Source organism: Genypterus blacodes, unplaced genomic scaffold (assembly GCF_046128005.1).
Source record: "Genypterus blacodes isolate CSIRO-AG114 ecotype Tasmania unplaced genomic scaffold, CSIRO-AGI_Gbla_v1 ptg000190l_1, whole genome shotgun sequence".
NCBI lineage: Eukaryota > Metazoa > Chordata > Actinopteri > Ophidiiformes > Ophidiidae > Genypterus > Genypterus blacodes.
In genome coordinates this window covers 2501-25000 of record NW_027466990.1, presented here as the reverse complement: position 1 = coordinate 25000, position 22500 = coordinate 2501, and the positions used below count along the sequence as shown (strand labels likewise).

Sequence of the window (22500 nt, the reverse complement as noted above, 5' to 3'; positions counted from 1 at the left end):
AAGAGAGTCACAGTCATGGAAGGCATGAAAAATACGTTTTTGGAGCTTTTGAACAACAACAAGGAGAACCAAGCTCTCCTAAAGAGAGCCAATCAGCTGAGGTTATTCCCTGCATACATGTAAGTCTGACATGTTTGTGTGTGCTTGTTTCTGAGTGCTACTATGTGTTCAGCTGATGATGTCATCATGTTGAGGGTTTGGATGTTTCTAACAGGTTTTGTTGAAATTGAATTGAAAGAGTTCAGTCCTGAGTCAAAGCCGTGTTGGTATGGATTGTTGTGGGCGGGGCCACCATGTGGTCGCATCAAACAGAAATCATGTTCAGCATTCTGTCACTCACATTGGATCAATATGTGTAGAGTTGTCATGGGAACAAACAAGTCCTTTCATATTTTAGCCTTAATTGGTCGTTGAATCGTTGAAGGCGTGTTCTGTTAAACATGAACTGACTGAACCGACTGATGCAGCTCAAACTGAAACTATGTTACCACTGTGAAGTTTGGAGAATAAACTTGTATTTTAAGGAAAAGGGTAAAGCTGTTATGAGTCTGAGCTTGTGATGTGTCAAATATACACCTACCACAGGAGGCGGTTGCTAGGAGACCGTGGAGTACGTGATTCCCTGCAGAATGCCAGGATGGCACCTCTGCTGCCCCCTGTTGGTACAGAGGTCTTCAGACGCTTCACACCAGCTTCCCTGGAGGAGATCCAACGACGGCAGGGAACCAAGGAGAAGGAGGAACAGAAGAGAAAGGAGAAGAACACTGAGGTGCCATACTGATGGGTGCTTGGTATGGGGATGATAGGGGGTCTTAGGGGGCCTTAGGGGGTCTTAGGGGTTTGCTCTGGTCACTTGAAGCTTCTGAGAATTTAGCAGAAAACGATACAATGAATGCTAACAAAAACCACAACAGCCGTTCAAAGAGAGCTGGAGGTGATGCATGTTGAGTGAGTGCATGTTTCCATAATCCCCATGGAGACGTTTCCATGGTGATATTGCCCCTCAGCTCTGGTGCTTTTGGCTTCAGCTCCAGCAGAACAGAAACACTTGTCATGTTTGTTTTCCTCATGTGCTCTTGTCCTGCTAAGTAACTTAGAAACATTTGAATGTTCCTGTTCACAAACAACCTTCAGTAGCTCCGCCCCCAGCTCCAGGCTCCGCCTCTCCGATTAAGCAAAGTCCTATGGCTGTTTGTCAGATAGCGGAGGAAGACCTGCCTCAACCAGCCAGTGACTTAGAGGCTGGGAAGCCCCTCCCCTTTATCTATGGAGACCCGCCCCCTCAGCTACTCAACACCCCATTGGAGGAACTGGATCCCTTCTACCAATCACAGAAGGTCTGAGAGCACACACAGTTTTTTAAGATTGTAATTCCAGTTTTAATTCAAACTCAAAACATAAGTGACTCTTCTACATGCAGTGTTTCCATCTAATCAGGTGTGTTTAGCTGTGTGACCTCTGACCTGTGTGCCTGCTTACAGACCTTCATCGTGCTCAGTAAAGGAAACGTCATCTTCAGGTTTAACGCAGAGCCGGCGTGCTACCTGCTGAGCCCCTTCAACTGGCTGAGGACTTTCTCCATCAAGATCCTCATCCACTCATATCCTTTACTCAGGCTGACTGAGCAGCCACAGCTCAGCAGTCAGGCCCAGCCCGGGCAGGAAGTGCCACCGGACTGCTTCTGATGGGCCGCCTGGTGGATGGGCTGATTGCTGGCTGTCGTCTCATTGGTGGAGTCCCAGGTCACAGGAACCTGATTTCCAAATTGAAGGTAGAGAGGGAAACAGGAAACAGGAAACAGGAAACAGGAAACAGGAAACAGGGAACACCACACACAAGAATGCATTTGAGTGCTATTGGAAATACTGATTTGGGCCATGAAGTCATATGTGACTGATGAGTTTGTGTTCACTGCCTGAAACAACTGCTTGTGTTTCTTTACATAAAAGAACAAAAGTGTAGGATGTTCTCTCGTGTTTACACTTCCATGATGTAGTTTCATCAGGTGAACACTTGAACGCAGCATTGATCTGTGATCAGCTGATCAGCTTGTTTCTTTAACATTAAAACATTATTCAGTTTATTTATCATGCTGACCATCCTGGCAAACTGTGTGTTCATGACCATGAGTGACCCCCCCCAATGGAGCAAGACTGTGGAGTGAGAGCACACGCACACACACACACGCACACACACACACACACACATACACACACGCACACACACACACGCACACACACACACACACACATACACACACGCACACACACACACGCACACACACACACACACACATACACACACGCACACACACACACGCACACACACACACGCACACACACACACACACACATACACACACACACACACACACACAAACACACATATACAAACACACATATACAAACAGGTATAGGTATAATGTTGTGTGTGTGTGTGTGTGTGTGTTTGTGTGTTGTGTGACAGATATGTGTTCACTGCTATCTACACCTTTGAGGCCATGGTGAAGGTTCTGTCTCGAGGGTTCTGTCTGGGGAGCTTCACCTTCCTCAGAGATCCATGGAACTGGCTGGACTTCATGGTCATCAGCATGGCGTAATAAAGATCACATGTTCACTCTATACATTACACTACATTATACATGCATACAGTATTATATAAATATATATATGTATATTCATATATATATATACAGAGTCAAGGGGAGTCCATCAACAGACCAACCTGTATAATGTATAGATGTAGAGAAGTAACTCCACATATCTTACTGATGATGATGTCTCTCTCTCTCTCTCTCTCTCTCTCCTTCCCTCAGGTATTTAACAGAGGTTGTAGATTTAGGAAACATCTCTGCGTTGAGGACATTCAGAGTCCTCCGAGCACTTAAGACCATCACAGTCATCCCTGGTGGGTGTGTGTGTGTGTGTGTGTGTGTGTGTGTGTGTGTGTGTGTGTGGATACCTGTGATGTCATCAGACGTCTCTGTGTTTTAAACCCCGCCCCCTCAGGTCTGAAGACCATAGTGGGAGCTCTCATCCAGTCGGTGAAGAAGCTTGCTAACGTCATGATCCTGACGGTGTTCTGCCTCAGCGTCTTCGCTCTGATTGGTCTGCAGCTCTTCATGGGAAACCTTCGTCAAAAATGTGTGATCTGGCCCCCGCCCAGCAACGCAACCTCTGGTTCCTACGGCAACGACACAGGAACAGAGGAAATCAGTTGGGCAGAATACATCAACGATCCATGTATGATGATGATGATGATGGTGATAAAGATGAACAATCTGCCTTCATCATTACTGGACTCTAACTCTCTAACTCTCTCTCTGTCCCTCTCTCTCTCTCTCCCCCTTTCTCCCTATCGCTCTCTCTCTCTCTCTCTCTCTCTCTCTCTCTCTCTGTCTCTCTCTCTCTCTGGTAGCAAACCATTACTTCCTTTCTGGTCAAATAGACCCTTTGCTGTGTGGAAACAGCTCTGATGCTGGGTATGTTGAGGACCTGAACACCCCTCACACCGTACATACATACATACAGTGATGCTAATACTGTTAACCTGTGTGTGTGTGTTTGTGTGTGTGTGTGTGTGTTCAGGCAGTGTCCACATGGTTACACATGCCTGAGAGCAGGAGAAAACCCAAACTATGGATACACCAGCTTCGACTCCTTTCCCTGGGCGTTCCTGGCTCTGTTCAGACTCATGACCCAGGACTTCTGGGAAAACCTCTTCCAACTGGTCAGTAACACCAAAAACCTGCTGTGATGTCATATTATCAACTCCATCCTTATCAAGGCAAAATCTCAACAAAGCAGTACTCAGATGCGACGCATACAGTCCATGATAGTTCCTCCTCTCATCTCTGAGCTGTCTGTCCTCCTTCCTGTCTGTCTGCAGACTCTGCGAGCAGCAGGCAAGACCTACATGATCTTCTTTGTGGTCATCATCTTCCTGGGCTCCTTCTACCTCATCAACCTCATCCTGGCAGTGGTTGCTATGGCGTACGCTGAGCAGAATGAGGCCACCATAGCTGAGGCCAAGCAGAAGGAGGAAGAATACGCTCAGATCCTGGAAGTGCTGAAGAAGAGAGAGGAAGAGGTCAGATCTCATTACTCCACATGGACTCAAGATGGTGTAGTTTCCCCTGTGTCCGCCAGGTGGTGGTGTCACTCACTTCATTAGATTACATTACATTACATTACATTACATTACATTACGAGCATTTGGCAGACGCTGTTATCCAAAGCGACTTACATTACATTACCACCCTACGCAGAGGGGGGAGCAATTGAGGGTTCGGTGCCTTGCTCAGGGGCACCTCGGCAGGGGCTCGAACCGGCAACCCTCCGGTTCCCAAGATCCACTGAGCCACTGCCTCCCAGATAACACACTTCAGATAAAGATAAAGGGCAGAATTCAGACCAACACATAACAAAGTGACTGACAAGGTTAAAACACAACCATGATGTCACCTTCCACTAATCCAACCAAGAAAATATGTCTGTGTGTGTGTGTGTGTGTGTGTGTGTGTGTGTGTGTGTGTGTGTGTGTGTGTGCAGGCAGAGAAAAAAGATTCACAAAGGAAGAATTCAGCTAATAGCAACAAGCAAGATCACACTGCTATGGAAGGTAACACACACACACACACACACACACTCTCATACATACACGTGAACATCATATACACACACACACCCACACCCACAAAGACGCACAAACACACACACACACACATGAACATACCCTGGTGTGTTTGCAGGCTTGGAGGATCAGCAGAGGCCTTGTCCTCCATGTTGGTACTGCTTCTCTGACATCTTCCTGAAGTGGGACTGCTGTGGCTGCTGGCGGCGGATCAAAGGTTGGCTCTACATCTTCGTCATGGATCCGTTTGTGGACCTGGCCATCACCATCTGCATCATCCTCAACACCGTCTTCATGGCCATGGAGCATTACCCCATGAGCCCGGAGTTTGAAAACATGCTGACTGTGGGAAACCTGGTCAGTCAGATCGGAGTGCTTCATCTCTCACCTTTGACCTTTATCCTTGTTGTTTACATCTCCCACTGACCTCTGACCTCTGACCTCTTGTCTCTACAGGTGTTCACAGGGATTTTCACAGCTGAGATGGTTCTCAAGCTGCTGGCCATGGACCCCTACAACTACTTCCAGGTCCACGGTTGTTATTGTTTAGGTATAGCTGTCACCAGGGAAACAATGTATGTATGTGTCTGTGACTAATGGGACTGTTGCCATGGTTACAGGTGGGTTGGAACATCTTCGACAGCCTCATTGTCACCATGAGTCTGGTGGAGCTCGGCCTGGCGGACGTTCAGGGCCTGTCGGTGCTGCGCTCCTTCCGCTTGGTCAGTATGACATCATCAGCACCTCCCTGTCTCCTTGTCTCCTTGTCTCCTTGTCTCCTTGTCTCCTTGGCCACTTGTCCACTCAGCTGTTTCATTACTTGTCTGTGGCTCTGTGCAGATGCGAGTGTTTAAGTTGGCTAAGTCCTGGCCGACGCTCAACATGCTGATAAAGATCATCGGGGACTCTGTGGGCGCTCTGGGGAACCTGACTCTGGTTCTGGCTATCATCGTCTTCATCTTCGCCGTTGTTGGAATGCAGCTGTTTGGGAAGAGTTACAAAGACTGCGTCTGTCGCATCTCAGAAGACTGTGAACTGCCTCGCTGGCACATGCACGACTTCTTCCACGCCTTCCTTATCATCTTCAGAGTGCTGTGTGGGGAGTGGATAGAGACCATGTGGGACTGCATGGAGGTCGCAGGTCAGCCTATGTGTCTCATCGTCTACATGATGGTCCTGGTCATCGGTAACCTTGTGGTGAGTCCAGCCAATCGTACGCACGCAAACATGGACCCGTGTTTATCTATTGGGTTAAACCTACAGTCCAACATTACGTCCATCTAAAGGGAAGGTCGCTTTCTTCTCTGTAGTCTGGCACATGTCATGAATCTGTCCCTGGTCTTTTTGCAGGTCTGGAATCTGCCCAAGGTCTAATTAGAAGTCCTGAATCTTTCCCACATCTTATTGCAGGTCTCGAATCTCACCCAGGTCTAATTGCAGGCCCTGGATCTGTTCTTGGCCTTGTTGCTGGTCCTGAATCTGTTCTTGGCTTTGTTGTAGGTCCTGAATCTGTTCTTGGCCTTGTTGTAGGTCCTGAATCTGTTCTTGTCCTTGTTGCAGGTCCTGAATCTGTTCTTGGCCTTGCTGCTCAGCTCGTTCAGTGGCCTGTCAGCTTCAGAAGACGAAGGAGAGAACAACTTGCAGATTGCCATAAACCGGATCAACAGGGCTGTGGCATGGACCAAAACCTTCATCCTGGACCACATCTCTACCTGTCTGAAGAGGAAGAGCAACACCGGTCCAGGACCTGCTGGTACCTCCAAAACCACAACAGATCAACAAACACAGCGTAGACAAAACCACAAAGAAACACAAACGTGTATTATTGATGTTGTTATTTACCGTTTCCTCTGTTGTTGACTCCATTAGAAGTTGCTGGCAGTGAGGAGGATGACAGGAAGGAGAGCCTGGCCTTGACCTTTGTGACCTCTGACCAGCCAGTACAAGAGGTCAAAACTTTCTGCCGTGACAATGACAAGAGGAATAGCAACTACAGCAACATTGTCATCTTGAGGGTTCCAATCGCTGAGGGAGAGTCTGACTGTGAGACGCCTGATCACAACGACGGAGACGAGGATGAAGAGGAAGAGGAAGTGGAAAAGACCAAAGCAGATGTAAATGCTTTTCTGTTCTATTCTACCTGTTCCTGGTGCAGTCAAGAAAAGTGTGACGTGATTGTCAGTGGATCTGACAGCCACAAGGGGGAGCTGTTCACTCACTTCCTGTCACCCAATGCCTGACCTCTGACCTCTGCTGGTGAAGGCGTAAAGTGACGTTTCAATAGTTGAAAAAATGAAATGAAATAAGTGAAATATTTAATATCTTTGTGTGTGTGTGTGTGTGTGTGTGTGTGTGTGTGTGTGTGTGTGTGTGTGCGTGTGTGTGTGCAGTGTGACGGTGACTCTTCAGTGTGCAGCACAGTGGAAAAACCTCTCAGCATTCATGAGAAAGACGAGGACCAATATGAAGCCGGACCAGAAGACTGCTTCACTGCCAGTGAGACACACAAACACACACACACACACACACACACACACACACACACACACACACACACAATATCCAGACAATACAGACAGGTATGAGCTGTCTGACCTTTCTGTTTCAGAGTGTTACGGTCGCTGCCCCCGCCTGGACATAGACACGTCCACGGGTCGAGGGAAGTCTTGGTCTAACCTCAGGAGAACCTGTTTCTCCATAGTTGAACACAACTACTTTGAGACCTTCATCATCTTCATGATCTTGCTCAGCAGTGGAGCTCTGGTAGAGACTGCATGACCACACACACACACACACACACACACACACACACACTAACCCTTGCTGTGGCCTAAACCCTGGTTCAGGTTCTGCCTCTGAGTCCAGCTGATAGGACTCCTAACATGGCTGATGTACTGACCAATAGCATGGCTTCCTCAGGTGAGCTCGTCCAATCACTGACCAGAGAACCAAACTAAACTCCTGCTTTTGTTTCTTTGTGTCAATGAATTCTTGAAGTTGTAGTTGATTCTTCCTTTATGATTTATGTTTCCTTCCTTCTTCTTTCCTCCACTAAACAAACGTATAAGACCTAAACACCGTATTTACAATCAGCTGCAGCTGCATTATGGGGACATCAGGGCTTCATGAACACTGATGGGCTGGTGTGTGTGTGTGTGTGTGTGTGTGTGTGTGTGTGTGTGTGTGTGTTTGAAAGGCTTTTGAGGACATCTACCTGGAGCAGAGGCGTGTTATAAAGATCGCCCTGGAGTACGCTGATCAGGTGTTCACCTACGTGTTTGTGGTGGAGATGATTCTCAAGTGGGTGGCTTATGGATTCAAGACGTACTTCACCAACGCCTGGTGCTGGCTGGACTTCCTCATCGTAGACGTACGTATCAGTCTTACAATGACTGCTGCTCACTTGTACGACCTGCTGGGAGATCATGCTGCACTGATATACGCTGTTAGTACTGCAGTGTGTGTGTGTGTGTGTGTGTGTGTGTGTGTGTGTGTGTGTGTGTTGCAGGTGTCTTTGGTGTCTTTGACGGCAAACCTCCTGGGATACTCTGAGCTGGGAGCCATTAAGTCTCTTAGGACTTTGAGAGCACTGCGGCCCCTGAGGGCCCTGTCTCGCTTCGAGGGCATGAGGGTAAGACAGGAAAAACAAGACAGACACAGACACAGACATAAAGACACATGGTTGACCTGTCTGTCCCTCTGTCAGGTGGTGGTGAACGCTCTGGTGGGAGCCATCCCCTCTATCTTCAACGTGCTGCTGGTGTGTCTGATCTTCTGGCTGATCTTCAGCATCATGGGCGTGAACCTTTTCGCTGGGAAGTTCTACCACTGCTACAACAGCACGTCTGAGACCATCTTCCTCCCCGAAGAGGTCAACAACAAGACAGAGTGTCTGGAGCTGATCAACAACAACCACACAGAGGTCCGCTGGAAGAACCTGAAGGTCAACTTTGATAACGTGGGGATGGGCTACCTGTCGCTGCTGCAAGTGGTCAGTGTGATAGACGACACAACACGCAACGCAACAATCATAACGCAACGCACGGCAACACAAAACAACACATTTGTATGCAGACATTTGAGGAGTTGAAGTTGTATTTATATTGTGTTTGTTGTTTCTGTGCCAGGCGACGTTTAAAGGTTGGATGGAGATCATGTACTATGCTGTGGACTCCAGAGAGGTCAGGACCTTCAACTACACTCACACACCGTCTGTCTGTGAGTGTCTTCACTGACTGTTTGCCTATGGTTACCATGGTTACAGGTGGAGTCCCAGCCTGTGTATGAGGACAACCTGTACATGTACCTGTACTTTGTCATCTTCATCATCTTTGGCTCCTTCTTCACCCTCAACCTCTTCATCGGAGTCATCATCGACAACTTCAATCAGCAGAAAGCCAAGATAAGGCTCCACTCTGTGACAGACAGACAGACAGACAGACAGACAGACAGACAGACAGACAGGCAGGCAGACAGACAGACATGGACACAGACGTGGACGTGTTGTTTTAGTGGATGAATGTTTCCTGTGTGATTTAACTGTGTTGTTGTTGTTGTTGTTGTTGTTGTTGTTGTTGTTGTTGATTGTTGTCTGCACCAGGGAGGAGCTGACCTCTTCATGACGGAGGAGCAGAAGAAATACTACAACGCCATGAAGAAGCTGGGCTCCAAGAAGCCTCAGAAACCGATTCCACGGCCTTGGGTGGGTGAGCGAGGCCCCCCGCAGGCCACAGCCTTCACTACACCTCACAGCATGAGAGCCACCAGGAGCTCAGCAGAGAGACTTCATAGCAGTGAGGCTAAACCTGTCCAGGCGGTCCTGAAGGGGGCGCTAGAGGACAGGTCATAGGTGGAGGACATAAACTTACTTCTCTTCTTCTCTTGGTCCTACAGAACAGGTTCCAGGGTTTAGTCTTTGATCTGGTGACACAACAGTTCTTCGACATCTTCATCATGGTCCTGATCTGTCTGAACATGGTGACCATGATGGTGGAGACAAGCGACCAGAGCGAAGAGAAAGAAAGCATCCTCGCCTTGATCAACCTGGTCTTCATCATCATCTTCACCCTGGAGTGCATCCTGAAGCTCATCGCACTCAGGCACCACTACTTCTCTGTGGGCTGGAACATCTTTGACTTAGTGGTGGTCGTCCTCTCCATCGCAGGTATGAGGCTCACTGTCCTCTGTCTGTCTGTCTGTCTGTCTGTCTGTCTGTCTGTCTGTCTGTCTGTCGTTCATTCCTTCTTCCTTTTCTTTCAGGCCTCCTCCTCGCTGACATCATTGAGAAATATTTCGTCTCTCCCACACTCTTCCGTGTCGTCCGCTTGGCTCGTATCGGTCGCGTCCTCCGTCTGATCCGCGGTGCCAAGGGCATCCGCACGCTGCTCTTCGCCCTGATGATGTCACTTCCTGCCCTCTTCAACATCGGCCTGCTCCTCTTCCTCATCATGTTTATCTTCTCCATATTTGGCATGTCCAACTTTGCCTATGTGAGGAAAGAGGGCATGGTTGATGAGATGTTTAACTTTGAGACCTTTGGTAACAGCATGATGTGCCTCTTCATGATCACCACGTCGGCGGGATGGGACGGGCTGCTGAACCCAATCCTGAACACTCCCCCAGACTGCGACCCCTACTTTGAGAACCCGGGAACCAACGTCCGGGGAGATTGTGGGAGTCCCGGGGTGGGCATGGTCTTCTTCACCACTTACATCATCATGTCCTTCCTGGTGGTGGTCAACATGTACATCGCCATCATCCTGGAGAACTTCAATGTGGCCACGGAGGAGAGCGCAGACCTGCTTTGTGAGGACGACTTTGAGATGTTCTACGAGACCTGGGAGAAGTTTGACCCTGCAGCCTCACAGTTCATCCAGTACAGGCAAGTCAAGAACCCAACTGATCCTCTTTCACCAGAACCTCACACCTACTAATCCAGTCTAATGAATCTATTAGTTCATTTGAGTTCATGAATTCATTCCAATCTGTACCAAAGCCATCTGAAGAGCCTGCATGCTCTGTGCTGAGCTCTGTAAACCCTCTGCTGTGTCTCACACTGCAGCGCTCTGTCAACCTTCTGTGACACTCTGAAGGATCCTCTGAGGATCCCCAAACCCAACACCATCAAACTGATCCACATGGATCTACCACTGGTTCCTGGAGACAAGATCCACTGTCTGGACATCCTGCTGGCACTCACTACACAGGTGACACACACATACACAGACACAAACAAACACACACACAGACACACACAGACACACACAGACACACACACACACACACACACACAGAGACACACACAGAGACAGAGACAGACACAGACACAGACACAGACACAGACACAGACACACACACACACAGACACACACACACACACACACAGACACACAGACACACACACACACACACACACACACACACACACACACACACACACAGACACACACACACACACACACACACACACACACACACACACACACACACTGTACCGCACACATCACCACATAGCTGCCTGTTCTGTTATATTGTTCTGTGTTGTAGGTTCTGGGTGATTCTGGTGAGATGGACACTCTTAAAGCCAGCATGGAGGAGAAGTTCATGGCCAACAACCCCTCCAAGGTTTCTCTGTTCTATTCCAGATTGTGTGACTTTGTTTCTTCTAACGCAGGTCTGGTGACAGGTCTGGTGAACGTGTTGATGCTGAAATCATTTGAATGAATAACAAAGACTTCCTGTTACCTTCAGGTGTCGTATGAACCAATCAGCAGCACCCTGCGGAGGAAACAGGAAGAGGTGGCAGCAACGGTCATCCAGAGAGCGTACAGGAAGCACCTCCTGCAGCGGACTGTCCGCCTGGCGTCCTACAAATACAAGGAGAAGACAGAGGGACTGCGTGGGGCCGAGCCACCAGAGACAGAGGGAATGCTCTGCAAACGGATAGGTCAGCTGTACGGAGACAAACAGGAAGAGGAGGAGGCTTCCTCAGACCAGGCTCCGCCTCCCCCTGACCAGGTGAAGCTTCACAGCGAGGTTCTCCTCCATGCCACACCTCCAGATTTCCCTCGAAATGAGACCCTGATGGAGTCCATAGTGTGAGAGGAAGCAGCTGGAGATGTTCCACGTGGATCTTTGGCGCTCTAAAATCTGCTCTATGTTTCTTTCCCTCTAACTTCCTGAGCCGCTTTTTCTGCACTACAGAAACTAACCTGCAGCTGACAGAGCCTCTGCCCCTGAGGCGGGAGAAAGACTGCAGCAGCTTGATGAACACACGCTTTGTGCGTTGCAGCTGAATCTGAAATCTACAGTTTTCTTACTGCAGAACTCTTTGGCTTTCCAAACGTTTGTGACTGTGTTTATCTGCGTCGGTCTTCAGTGTGAACGTGACACGAAAACACAGACTGACAACTAAACCCAAGAAGAAGAAGAAACATGTGTTAGAGTCTAACTTCAGCTTAGATGTGCTTACAGGAAGTTTCCTTTAGGTGTTTAGTGTTTGTGTCCATGTGACCTTTGACCTTAACTGGGGAGGTTCTGCTGGTTTCTATCAGCCTTGTCCAGAGGAGAGCAGACCTGCAGCTCTGTTTGCTGCTCTGCCTCTCTGTGGAGCTCTATCTCTGGGTGAGAGGAGCTTGATGCTCTGCTGAAGGCCTCACATAGCTCCTCCATCAGTGAGCAGCAGGGAGGGACTTACTCTGGGTAAGGAAATTAACTCCTAACCCTTCATATGCTAGAGCACCACTCAGTGGACGGTTCTGGTTCTGGTTCAGGTCTTTATTTCAGGGAACCTGGAAGTCCCTTTACTCACCTGTTTTTGTCTCTTTTTCCTTTTGTGGCATCATCATACCTCCTACCAGGTGGATGTTTTAACACACAAACATTGTGCAGAATAACACATTTAACAACATTAAAACAATATTAATCCAATCTGCTGAACGTTTGTACGGATCAGGATTTGAGCTCTGCTTTTCTGTTAAATATTAACTTTCATTCTTTCTTGTTCTAACCCTTACTTTATTGTCATTTCATACATTAGTTTTTGTATCAATTAGTCTGAGGATTTCTCCATAAACTTGATAGAGATTGATTCTTTTATTTGGATCATGATGGAGGTTTGTCTTTGCTTTAAACAGAAACACATTTAGAGATCAGAGTTATTATGGCTGAACTGAAGGCTTTGTTGTGATGGATGATGTCAGAGCCATCGGCTTGCAGATTGGTCAAATGTTTGAGAATGCTGATTAAAGCTTTAATCCCCTCAAAGCGTCTCGACTGCTTTCATTCACACTCAAGACCAAAGGAGAAGAAGGAAACTCCCTGGGAACGTTCCTGTCAAACGTTCCGGGTTCATTCCAACACACAGCGCCACAAAGCTCAGAAGAACTCTACAACCATCCCATATGAACTGATGGGGTTAAGAAACGTTCCCATATAGTCGTCAGGAGGTTTGTGTAATCTTCCTACAGCAGAAGAGCCCAGAACCTGCTGAGGTCTAGAGCTTCAGAATGAAGCACGGTGTTGTTGTGTTGGTGTCAGTGTGTGTTCATATGAAGCAGCTGTGAATATGAAGATGAGCTGCTCAACCAGAACACAGCTGCTCAATGCAGCGCTACAGTCTTCGTCGGGACCCAGCACTGTGGATGAAGGTTGATTGATAAGTAGTGAGCCATAAGCCTGTCCATGATGATGCTCTGACCTGCTTTGACCCGGTGACCTCATCTCCTCTCAAACAGGACAAGAGAGGGGATGACATCATGTTGTAGTTGAAATGTTCTTATCTTATTTAGCCTCACAGCAGAGCTCAAACTTTCCCAGCGTCTGATGAGCGTTACAACATCTTCAACGTTCTTCATCTCCTTATCATTGACCATAATTAGCCCATGCTTGTCTTCCTGTGTGTTGCTGCTGTAGGGTCAGAGTCATGTGTTTGAGTGACTTAACATGTTAAACAGTCACTCCTGTCTGTTTGTGTGTCCGTGTCCTCGTTAACATGTATGTGTGGCATTGTGTTCCTGTATCGATGTCATGGTCTGATGAATAGATTGAGTTTCCTGTGTGATGTAATGTGGCCCTGCCTACAGCCTGACAGGCGCTGAGCCCACAGTGGTGAATAAATGCAGCGACCAATCACGTCTCCTGGGACACAAACACCCAAACGCCGCCTCGCCTCGGCCACCTGAGGCTGCTTTGGTTGTTTTCACCTGATCAATATTCAGGATATCAAACACAACACGTGTGTGATCATGTTTTAATCATGACAGATAGACTGCAGCGCCCCCTGGGGGTGGCCCAGCACCAACAGAGCCACAGCCAGGGAAGACCAGGATGACATCATTCAAGACATGCATGACCCCAGGTTGATTGATCTGCTGGCCTGACGAAGGAAGGTTGTGTTATCTCTACTATTGTTGTTGAACTTTATACATAGACCCTGAGGTAGAGTACAAGTGGACTGGAGTTGCAATGATGTCATAGGGTACATACAGGACTTACAGGATGATGTCAAACAGCAATGTAAGCAAGAACAAATGGCATCATAGGTTGTGATAGAGAGAGAGAGAGAGAGAGAGATAGGGGAGAAAGAAAAAGGAAAGAAAAGATCCAGAGAGAGGACATCCCCACCCCGTGACCCCACCCAACTTCACAGTCACACAACCCCGCATTCACACACCTCTCAGTTAGAGGAGAAACCAAATGTTCTCAGAGTAAAGTCATCATTCAGTCCAGAACCTTCTGTGGTTTGACTTCAGGTCCAAACTCTTTCTCTCTAAAGATCACAACTCTATTCTTTACTCTGTTGTATAAACGTGTTTGGGAAACTTTCATGGAAATAGTGTCTCTTCCTTCATTCAGGTGGATATATTTAAAGTTATGATTATTAATCTGTTGTTGTCATCTGAAGCTCCGCCTCTCACAGAAAAACGTAAGCATGTTTTTTCGAGGTTCATGTTTCTCACCATGAATTTAATCATGAAGGTTTCTGCTATAAAAGCACAAATGTCACAGCTGAAAGAGCAGAACTCAAGAACCCAGAGCTCCTGAACCTGAACCTGAACCTGAACCCAGAGCAGCCATGGACAGAGGTGAGTTATGATACAACACATGAACAGACAAACATGTATCAAAGTGTTTGCAGCTCACTGATCCTCTGATCTCTGAGAGATGATGATGATCACGCCTGTCTCTCTCTCCCTGTCTGTCTCTCAGTGTGTGTCTTGCTCTCCGTCCTGAGCCTCGGCAGCTGTCAGCCTCTGTCAGACCCTCAGGACCGTTTCTCCATGGCGGTCAGCAGGGTGCGGCACCTTCACCTGGTCGCTCAGAGGCTCTTCTCAGACTTTGTAAGTGAGCAACTAAGAACCTCCCAGACCTGAAACAGAAAACACCTGATTAACCGGTGTGTGTGTGTGTGTGTGTGTGTGTGTGTGTGTGTGTGTGTGTGTGTAGGAGAGCACTCTGCAGACTGAAGAACAGCGTCAGCTCAACAAGATCTTCCTTCAGGATTTCTGCAACTCTGATTACATCGTCAGCCCCATCGGCAAACATGAGACACAACGCAGCTCTGTGAGGACACACACACACACACACACAAACACACACGCAATAATAGAAAGTAACTACACAGCAGTGTGTATTGACCCTCTGTTGGTGGTGCAGGTGCTGAAGCTGCTGTCCATCTCTTATCGTCTGGTGGAGTATTGGGAGTTTCCCAGTCGCGCTCTGTCTGCAGGCTCCGCCCCCAGGAACCTCATCTTTCTCAAACTCTCAGACCTGAAGACCGGGATCCTCCTCCTGATCGAGGTGAACTTGAATTACAAACCTCAGTGAATTGTCCATTTCAGCAAATGATTCATTGTGACAAGCTCCTCCCCTTTGAGGGACAATAACATGATGTCATCCACAGAATCAGGATGGAGCCGAGATGTTCCAGGACATCTCCTCCATCCAGCTCGCTCCTTATGGAAACTACCAGCAAAGTCTGGGAGTAGACGAGTCTCTACGCAAGATGTATGAACTACTGGCCTGCTTCAAAAAAGACATGCACAAGGTGAGAGACAGACAGAGAGAGAGAGACAGACAGAGACAGACAGAGAGAGAGACAGAGAGAGAGATGGAGACAGACAGAGAGAGAGACAGAGACAGAGAGAGAGACAGAGAGAGAGAGACAGAGAGACACAGAGAGAGAGAGGTGAGAGAGAGAGGCAGAGAGAGAAAGGCAGAAAGACAGAGACAGAGAGAGAGAGGCAGACAGACAGACAGACAGAGGTGAGAGAGAGGCAGAGAGGGAGAGGCAGAGAGACAGAGGTGAGAGAGAGGCAGAGACAGACAGAGAGAGGTGAGACAGGGAGAGACAGAGAGGTGAGAGAGAGACAGAGAGAGAGACACACACACACAAAGAGAGAGAAAGCGATTATATATATGTGTATATGATATAGTATGATGATGAAGGTGATGATGAAGGTGACTGTATTTACAGGTGGAGACCTTCCTCACGGTGGCCAAGTGTCGACTCTCTCCTGAAGCCAACTGCACTCTGTAGCTCCACCTCTCCTCTGTGTGGCCACACCCCTCAGCAGTGATGTAGCCCCGCCCCTGCAGCATGTTAGCCTCTCTGCATGAGTTTGTCGTTGTGTGTGTGTCAGTGTAATAAAGTGTGTTGTGTTGCATTTAGCTGCGTCTCTCTCTGGTTCTTGTTGCACTCAAACGTCACGACACATTTAGTACGTTTACACACTTAACTGAGACGAAGCAGATACAGGGCAGGGATGGAATCAATATGACTGGAGCTAGGTAAGCTAAGTAGCTCGGTAGGCTAAGTAGCTCGGTAAGCTACAGTAGCTCGGTAAGCTACAGTAGCTCAGTAAGCTAAGTAGCTCGGTAAGCTACAGTAGAATGTGATTCTCCAACTCCACGGCCTCTACAGCCCAACATCACATCCATGTGAAAAAGCTTCAGAGCCATCAGGAAGGACACGCCCACCCAGAGCTCTGTGGGAGACCAGGAGGACCTCCAGAGGAAAGCGTCATGTAGAAGGAAAGGAAGAAACCTCAGGAGACACACACACACACACACACACTAAATATTGTTTAACTTAATAACTATTGTGACGTCACTTCAGGCCTTCACCAGCAGAGGTCAGGCTTTCCATTGGAGGGTCACAGTGAGTGCAGCACCCCCTTGTGGCCACGGACAATCATACATTTCCCATGACTCCGCCCTTTTACAATGACTCCGCCCTCTGCTCCACCTTCCTGAGTGTGAATTCAGAATAATGATTGATCAAAGGCATGGATCACAGCTGATTACATCATCAACACAGCGACACGGAGACCAAACAGGGAGCCGAGGAACTACTCTGATCAATCAATGTCTTTATTTAAGTTTCATTCATAATTACAGAGAGAGAAAAAATAATTGTTGCACTGAGCTCATGTTCAGTGTATGTATACACACACACAGACACACACACACACACACACACACACACACATACACAGAAACAACATGAGCTCAGTATAACAACAAGTATACAGGTTGAATCCAAGCACCCAGGAACAGAATGTGAAGGGTTAAAACAGGAATAGTGTGTGTGTGTGTGTGTATGTGTGTGTGTGTGTGTGTGTGTGTGTGTGTGTGTGTGTGTGTGTGTGTTAGCTCTTCCTCTTCTTCAGCATCTCCAGGTACCTCTGCAGAGCCTTCTGAGTGGAGCCTCTGGTCACGATGCTCAGGAAGCCTTGGACGTCGGCCTCTCTGCTGGACGTCAGCTTGTCTAGACTCGTCTTCCTCATCTGGGACTTGGTGAGCTGTCGGGCGTGCTCTGTGGAGAGACCATCAGAAGCTCACTCATCCTCATCACACTGCCATCTCCAGACCTCAAATTGATACAATTGCGTCTGAACTCTGTGTGTTCCTGTCAGTGTGTAGATGTTTGTGTAGGTCTCTGAATGGACCCTTATGGATCCATGATGGTAAGTTCTGCCCTCCACAGTAAAAGCTCAACGTCCGTTTGCCTCCTGAGATGCTCTTCACAAACACACACACACATCCTGTTTACCTTCTGATGGAAATGAAACCAGGTGGGCGTGTCACTTTATCTTCACATACCTGGAATGGAGAGAAATGTATCCATCATCTCTCTGGCCTTGGGGAGGACCTGGTCTTCAGGTACCACCTGGTCCACCAGTCCGATCTTCAGGGCCTCCTGGGGGTTGTAGAGGAGTCCCAGCTGTGCAGACAGCTCAGTAGCCCGGTGACCCACCGTGTTTAACATGGTGTCCTTCATCCTACAGACAGCAACAGGAAGTGGTTACGCCCACGTGAACACTGAACCGCCAAGATCAGAGCGATGGAGACGGGTTTGATAATCAATGAAATGTTTCTGTTTGTCTTTCACGGACACAGAGAGGAAGAGTGAGGAAGAGGAGGGGGTCCTTCACTGTGTGACAGGAGCCGATGTATTTAAATAAACACCATCATCAACAGCACTGAGAGTCAAGACGTTGTGTTTGTGGACTCAATACAACATCTGACCTTTAACCCTACAGGGCTGAGCTTTAACCGCACCAATAAACAAACAGAAGAAGAAGAAGCCGTTGTGATTGACGTCCGGGCGTATCTGAGCGTGTGAGCGTTCTTACCAAGGAGGCAGCGTGATGCCCAGCTGCGTCTCGTTCAGGCCCATCCTGTACCGAGGGGCGTCAGCCATGATGCGGTAGTCACAGGAAATGGCCACCAGACAGCCGCCGGCAGGAGAGGCGCCCTGCGGGGGAGGGGGAGGGCGGGGGGGTTCATTTAGTCAACAAACACCCTCAGATTGGTGGAGTGGCTGAGGTGGATACGTACGTTGACGGCAGCGATGGTTGCCATGCTGGAGCCGTAGAGTTTGAGCCACAACTCCTGAAAGGCTCTCCAGAACACCGTGAGGCGCTCTGGACTCCGCCCATACAGCTCCATGATGTCCAGGCCTCCTGAGAAGATCTTTGGCACACTCTGATAGGTAGAGAGAGAGAAAGGCAGAGAGAGAGAGAGGCAGTGAGAGGCAGAGAGAGGGGGAGAGAGAGGGAGAGAGGGAGAGAGAGTGAGAGAGAGAGAGGCAGAGAGAGGCAGAGAGAGACAGAGAGGGAGAAACAGACGGAGAGAGAGAGAGAGAGAGGCAGAGAGAAAGAGAGACAGAGAGAGGCAGAGAGAGACAGGGAGAGACAGGGAGAGAGGGAGAGAGGTGAGAGGCAGAGAGAGACAGAGAGGGAGAGACAGACGGAGAGAGAGAGAGAGAGAGAGAGGCAGAGAGAAAGAGAGACAGAGAGAGGCAGAGAGAGACAGGGAGAGAGGGAGAGAGGTGAGAGGCAGAGAGAGACAGAGAGGGAGAGACAGACGGAGAGAGAGAGAGAGAGAGGCAGAGAGAAAGAGAGACAGAGAGAGAGAGAGAGAGAGAGAGAGAGAGAGAGACAGAGAGGGAGAGACAGACGGAGAGAGAGAGGCAGAGAGAAAGAGAAACAGAGAGAGAGAGAGACAGAGAAAAGAGAGAGAAAGAGAGGCAGAGAGAGAGAGGCAGAGAGAGGCAGAGAGAGACAGAGAGGGAGAAACAGACGGAGAGAGAGAGAGAGAGAGGCAGAGAGGCAGAGAGAAAGAGAGAGGCAGAGAGAGATAGGGAGAGAGGGAGAGAGGTGAGAGGCAGAGAGAGACAGAGAGGGAGAGACAGACGGAGAGAGAGAGAGAGAGAGAGGCAGAGAGAAAGAGAGACAGAGAGAGAGAGAGAGAGAGAGAGAGAGAGAGAGAGAGAGAGACAGAGAGGGAGAGACAGACGGAGAGAGAGAGGCAGAGAGAAAGAGAGACAGAGAGAGAGAGAGAGAGAGAGAGAGAGAGAGAGAGAGAGAGAGAGAGAGAGAGAGACAGAGAGGGAGAGACAGACGGAGAGAGAGAGGCAGAGAGAAAGAGAAACAGAGAGAGAGAGAGAGAGACAGAGAAAAGAGAGAGAGAGAGAGAGAGGCAGAGAGAGAGAGAGACAGAGACAGAGAGAGACAGTTCCTCATAACCTGACAGTAACTGATGTGTAAAAAGCCTGACTCTTCCTCCCGTCTCACCGAGGTGATGATGACTCCTCTGCAGCTCTTGTCCATCTCCAGCTTCTCCAGCGCGATGACAAACTCTGTGAGGAAGTCCAGACTCATGGCGTTGACCGGAGGACTCTGCAGCCGCATCACCGCCACGCCTGCACACACGCACACACACACACACACACACTGAATCAATCTGAACACGCTAGAGGACAACGTCACGCGAGGACAGAGAGGACAGAGACATACGAGCGCTCGGCAGCTCTGTGTTTAGACTGAAGCAGAGGAAGCTCAGATATGTGGAGAGGCTCAACACTTATCAATCATCTGTTCTGTATTTCAGCACGTCCTCACCTGAGCCTGAGTCCATGTCCACCAGCATCTGAGACGAGCTGCTCCTCTGAGAGACACACACGCTGTCACCATGACGACCGCAGGAGAGCAGGCCTGACATACACACACACACGCACACACACACACACGCACACACACACACACACACACACACACACACACACACACAACTCATGTTACATTACATTACGATCATTTGGCAGACGCTTTTATCCAAAGCGACTTACATTACCACCCTTCGCAGAGGGGGGAGCAATTGAGGGTTCGGTGCCTTGCTCAGGGGCACCTCGGCAGGGACTAGAACCGGCAACCCTCCGGTTCCAAAGCGGAAGCTCTACACACTGTAGCTCACATTTGCCACAGCTCATATCTGTGGCAAAGTCCTTACATGATGAAATATGAATGAACTGGAGTCTGTGTGCGTTGATCGATCCTGTATAGTGATCAGGTGGTAATAATCGATCACACTCATTGATCTCACGTTGCTTTATTTTAGTTTTTATTTTTATTTTCTTCTCCAAACTCTTTCACGCTCGTTGTGATCTCAGATGTGGCCCTAAGGTGTCACTGAGTGAAAACAGAGAGGAAGAGCACAGAGCCGAGACTTGATTGACATTCAGCCGAGTTACAACCAATCAGAGCCTGGTGACGTCATTTCACCTTTGCTCTACTTTGTGTAAACACAATCAAACAACATCGCTCGTGAGCAGTAAGTCGGCTAACATGCTAACGGGCTAGCTGCTGTTTCCCGACTTGACTCGAGCGGAAACAGAAACAGAGACCAGAACAACTCACTCCCTGTCTGGACTTAACGCACAGCACAGGCGAACACGCAGCGGAGACTTACGTGCGGAGCCGCAGCTCCTCCTGACCGCAGCCCGGAGAGCCATTTTGTCCTCAGAGCGACTGGACGGCACTTCCGCCTTCAGACAAGTGACTGGGGAGGGGGCGGGGCCAAGGAGTCGAAACGAGCGACAGACAGACACACAGGCAGACAGGTAGAGAGACAGACAGACACGTTGTCGCGCTCTCTGAAATGTTTTGTTTGACCTGTAGTTCAGGATCTGTCCACAAGAGGGCAACAGAGCTACATTAACATATACTGATTCTGCTGTCTTCATCCTGCTTCAGCTGTTCTTCAGTGAACCACAGAGGGGAGGAGGAGGAGGAGGAGGAGGAAGAGGAGGAGGAGGAAGAGGAGGCATCCATCTCTTCTGCAGATCAATAGCCCATCAGCCTCAGAGTCTAACCCAATCCTGAGCACACCTCTGTATATGTGTGTGTGTGTGTGTGTGTGTGAGAGAGCGTGTGTGTGTGTGTGTGTGTGTTGAGGTAATGGAGGCCATGGTTTTGTAAATTGATTTCTATTCTTAGACTCAGTGTGAGGCTCAGTCAGACTCAGCTCACAGTGACCATCAGCTTGTTCAGAGTGTGAACCGATCACAGCCGGACGACTTCATACAAAGAAGTTTATTGTTGTGTTGCTGAGTCTTTACTCTGTGGCATCGCTAACATAAACATGGAGGCGTGTCCAGGTCCTGAGGAGGAGATCTGTCCCTGTCCTCCACAGGGACACAACGCCTCTACTGATGGTCACCAGTGAAGGAGAACATGAGGCTACAGCAGGAGGCTTCACACAGACAGGACCCAGATAAGTGAGCCCAGAGAGCCCAGAAGGCTCAGAGGGCCCAGAAGGCTCAGGGAGCCCAGAGAGCCCAGAAGGCTCAGAGGGCCCAGAGAGCCCAGAAGGCTCAGAGAGCCCAAAAGGCTCAGAGGGCTTAGACGGCCCAGAGGCTCTGTGAGGGGGACACGAAGGACAAACCACAACAAGACACTAATGTCCTCCATTGTGGCTTTGATGTAGCAGCAGACCTACATTCTCTGTGTGTGTGTGTGTCCCAGCTCAGTCCAGCTGAAAGACAATCAGGACAGTCAGACTGAACAATGCAGAAACAGCACAACACTATCTGTGTGTGTGTGTGTGTGTGTGTGTGTGTGTGTGCGTGTGTGTGTGTGTGTGTGTGTGTGTGTGCATCTTCTTCCAGAGATGGGCTGATCTAAATCGATGTAGGTCAAATAACACACACACACACACACACACACACACACAATGTGATACATTGCACTTACCCAGAATGCACTGCAGGGGGTCCGCTTGTCTTTCAGCTGACTTTCAGTCTGCAGATTCACAAAGTGGGTAGATGAAAAATGAAAACTTCATTCAGTCAGTGAGTGAAATGAGCCCAAAACAACGTTACCATAACAACCAACCAAATCAAGCAATGAAACACTGGTTTGTTTCTATAGCAACCCACCAGAGCCATGTAAGTGTTAAAACCTACAAAGACTCAAATGTTGGACTGTTTCAGGGTCAGGATCAGGATCAGGTTCAGGATCAGGATCAGGGTCAAGATCAGGATCAGGATCAGGATCAGGATCAGGATCAGGGTCAAGATCAGGG

General features: G+C 48.8%; 3 protein-coding genes across 4 annotated transcripts in view; 2 read left to right on the top strand and 1 right to left on the bottom strand.

Moving 5' to 3' along the window:
* The window catches only part of scn4ab (sodium channel, voltage-gated, type IV, alpha, b), a 14812-nt gene extending 1915 nt beyond the window's left edge, over positions 1-12897 (top strand). The window contains exons 1-31 of one of the 2 annotated variants that reach the window (XM_076169147.1): positions 1-119; positions 586-769; positions 1200-1337; positions 1482-1602; positions 2073-2160; positions 2467-2595; positions 2816-2907; positions 3009-3242; positions 3418-3481; positions 3588-3729; positions 3889-4089; positions 4551-4620; positions 4751-4989; positions 5089-5160; positions 5253-5354; positions 5473-5829; positions 6193-6385; positions 6502-6746; positions 7023-7128; positions 7241-7395; positions 7829-8002; positions 8141-8263; positions 8339-8623; positions 8760-8813; positions 8897-9034; positions 9230-9334; positions 9526-9796; positions 9892-10513; positions 10694-10838; positions 11179-11256; positions 11383-12897. The exon at positions 1-119 is cut by the window's left edge and continues 258 nt beyond it. In XM_076169147.1, the coding sequence (XP_076025262.1) occupies positions 1-119; positions 586-769; positions 1200-1337; positions 1482-1602; positions 2073-2160; positions 2467-2595; positions 2816-2907; positions 3009-3242; positions 3418-3481; positions 3588-3729; positions 3889-4089; positions 4551-4620; positions 4751-4989; positions 5089-5160; positions 5253-5354; positions 5473-5829; positions 6193-6385; positions 6502-6746; positions 7023-7128; positions 7241-7395; positions 7829-8002; positions 8141-8263; positions 8339-8623; positions 8760-8813; positions 8897-9034; positions 9230-9334; positions 9526-9796; positions 9892-10513; positions 10694-10838; positions 11179-11256; positions 11383-11733 (5397 nt within the window). In that variant the 3' untranslated portion in view covers positions 11734-12897. The remainder of the gene's footprint in view (positions 120-585; positions 770-1199; positions 1338-1481; positions 1603-2072; positions 2161-2466; positions 2596-2815; positions 2908-3008; positions 3243-3417; positions 3482-3587; positions 3730-3888; positions 4090-4550; positions 4621-4750; positions 4990-5088; positions 5161-5252; positions 5355-5472; positions 5830-6192; positions 6386-6501; positions 6747-7022; positions 7129-7240; positions 7396-7828; positions 8003-8140; positions 8264-8338; positions 8624-8759; positions 8814-8896; positions 9035-9229; positions 9335-9525; positions 9797-9891; positions 10514-10693; positions 10839-11178; positions 11257-11382) is intronic. The other variant, XM_076169148.1, reaches the window with a different exon arrangement.
* A 1810-nt stretch (positions 12898-14707) lies between these two features.
* Positions 14708-16241, top strand: gh1 (growth hormone 1). Its single transcript, XM_076169150.1, has 6 exons — positions 14708-14717; positions 14842-14972; positions 15079-15195; positions 15289-15432; positions 15536-15679; positions 16109-16241. The coding sequence occupies exons 1-6, from the start codon at positions 14708-14710 to the stop codon at positions 16169-16171; spliced, it is 609 nt and encodes a 202-aa protein (XP_076025265.1). The 3' UTR covers positions 16172-16241.
* Positions 16242-16986: 745 nt separating this feature from the next.
* eci1 (enoyl-CoA delta isomerase 1) lies at positions 16987-20994 on the bottom strand. Its single transcript, XM_076169149.1, has 7 exons — positions 20887-20994; positions 20040-20132; positions 19713-19840; positions 18475-18621; positions 18270-18391; positions 17737-17915; positions 16987-17449 (listed from the first exon to the last, which is right to left on the bottom strand). Exons 1-7 carry the CDS (start codon positions 20927-20929, stop codon positions 17283-17285), a joined length of 879 nt encoding a protein of 292 aa, XP_076025264.1. The 5' UTR covers positions 20930-20994; the 3' UTR covers positions 16987-17282.
* Between the last annotated feature and the right edge of the window lie 1506 nt (positions 20995-22500).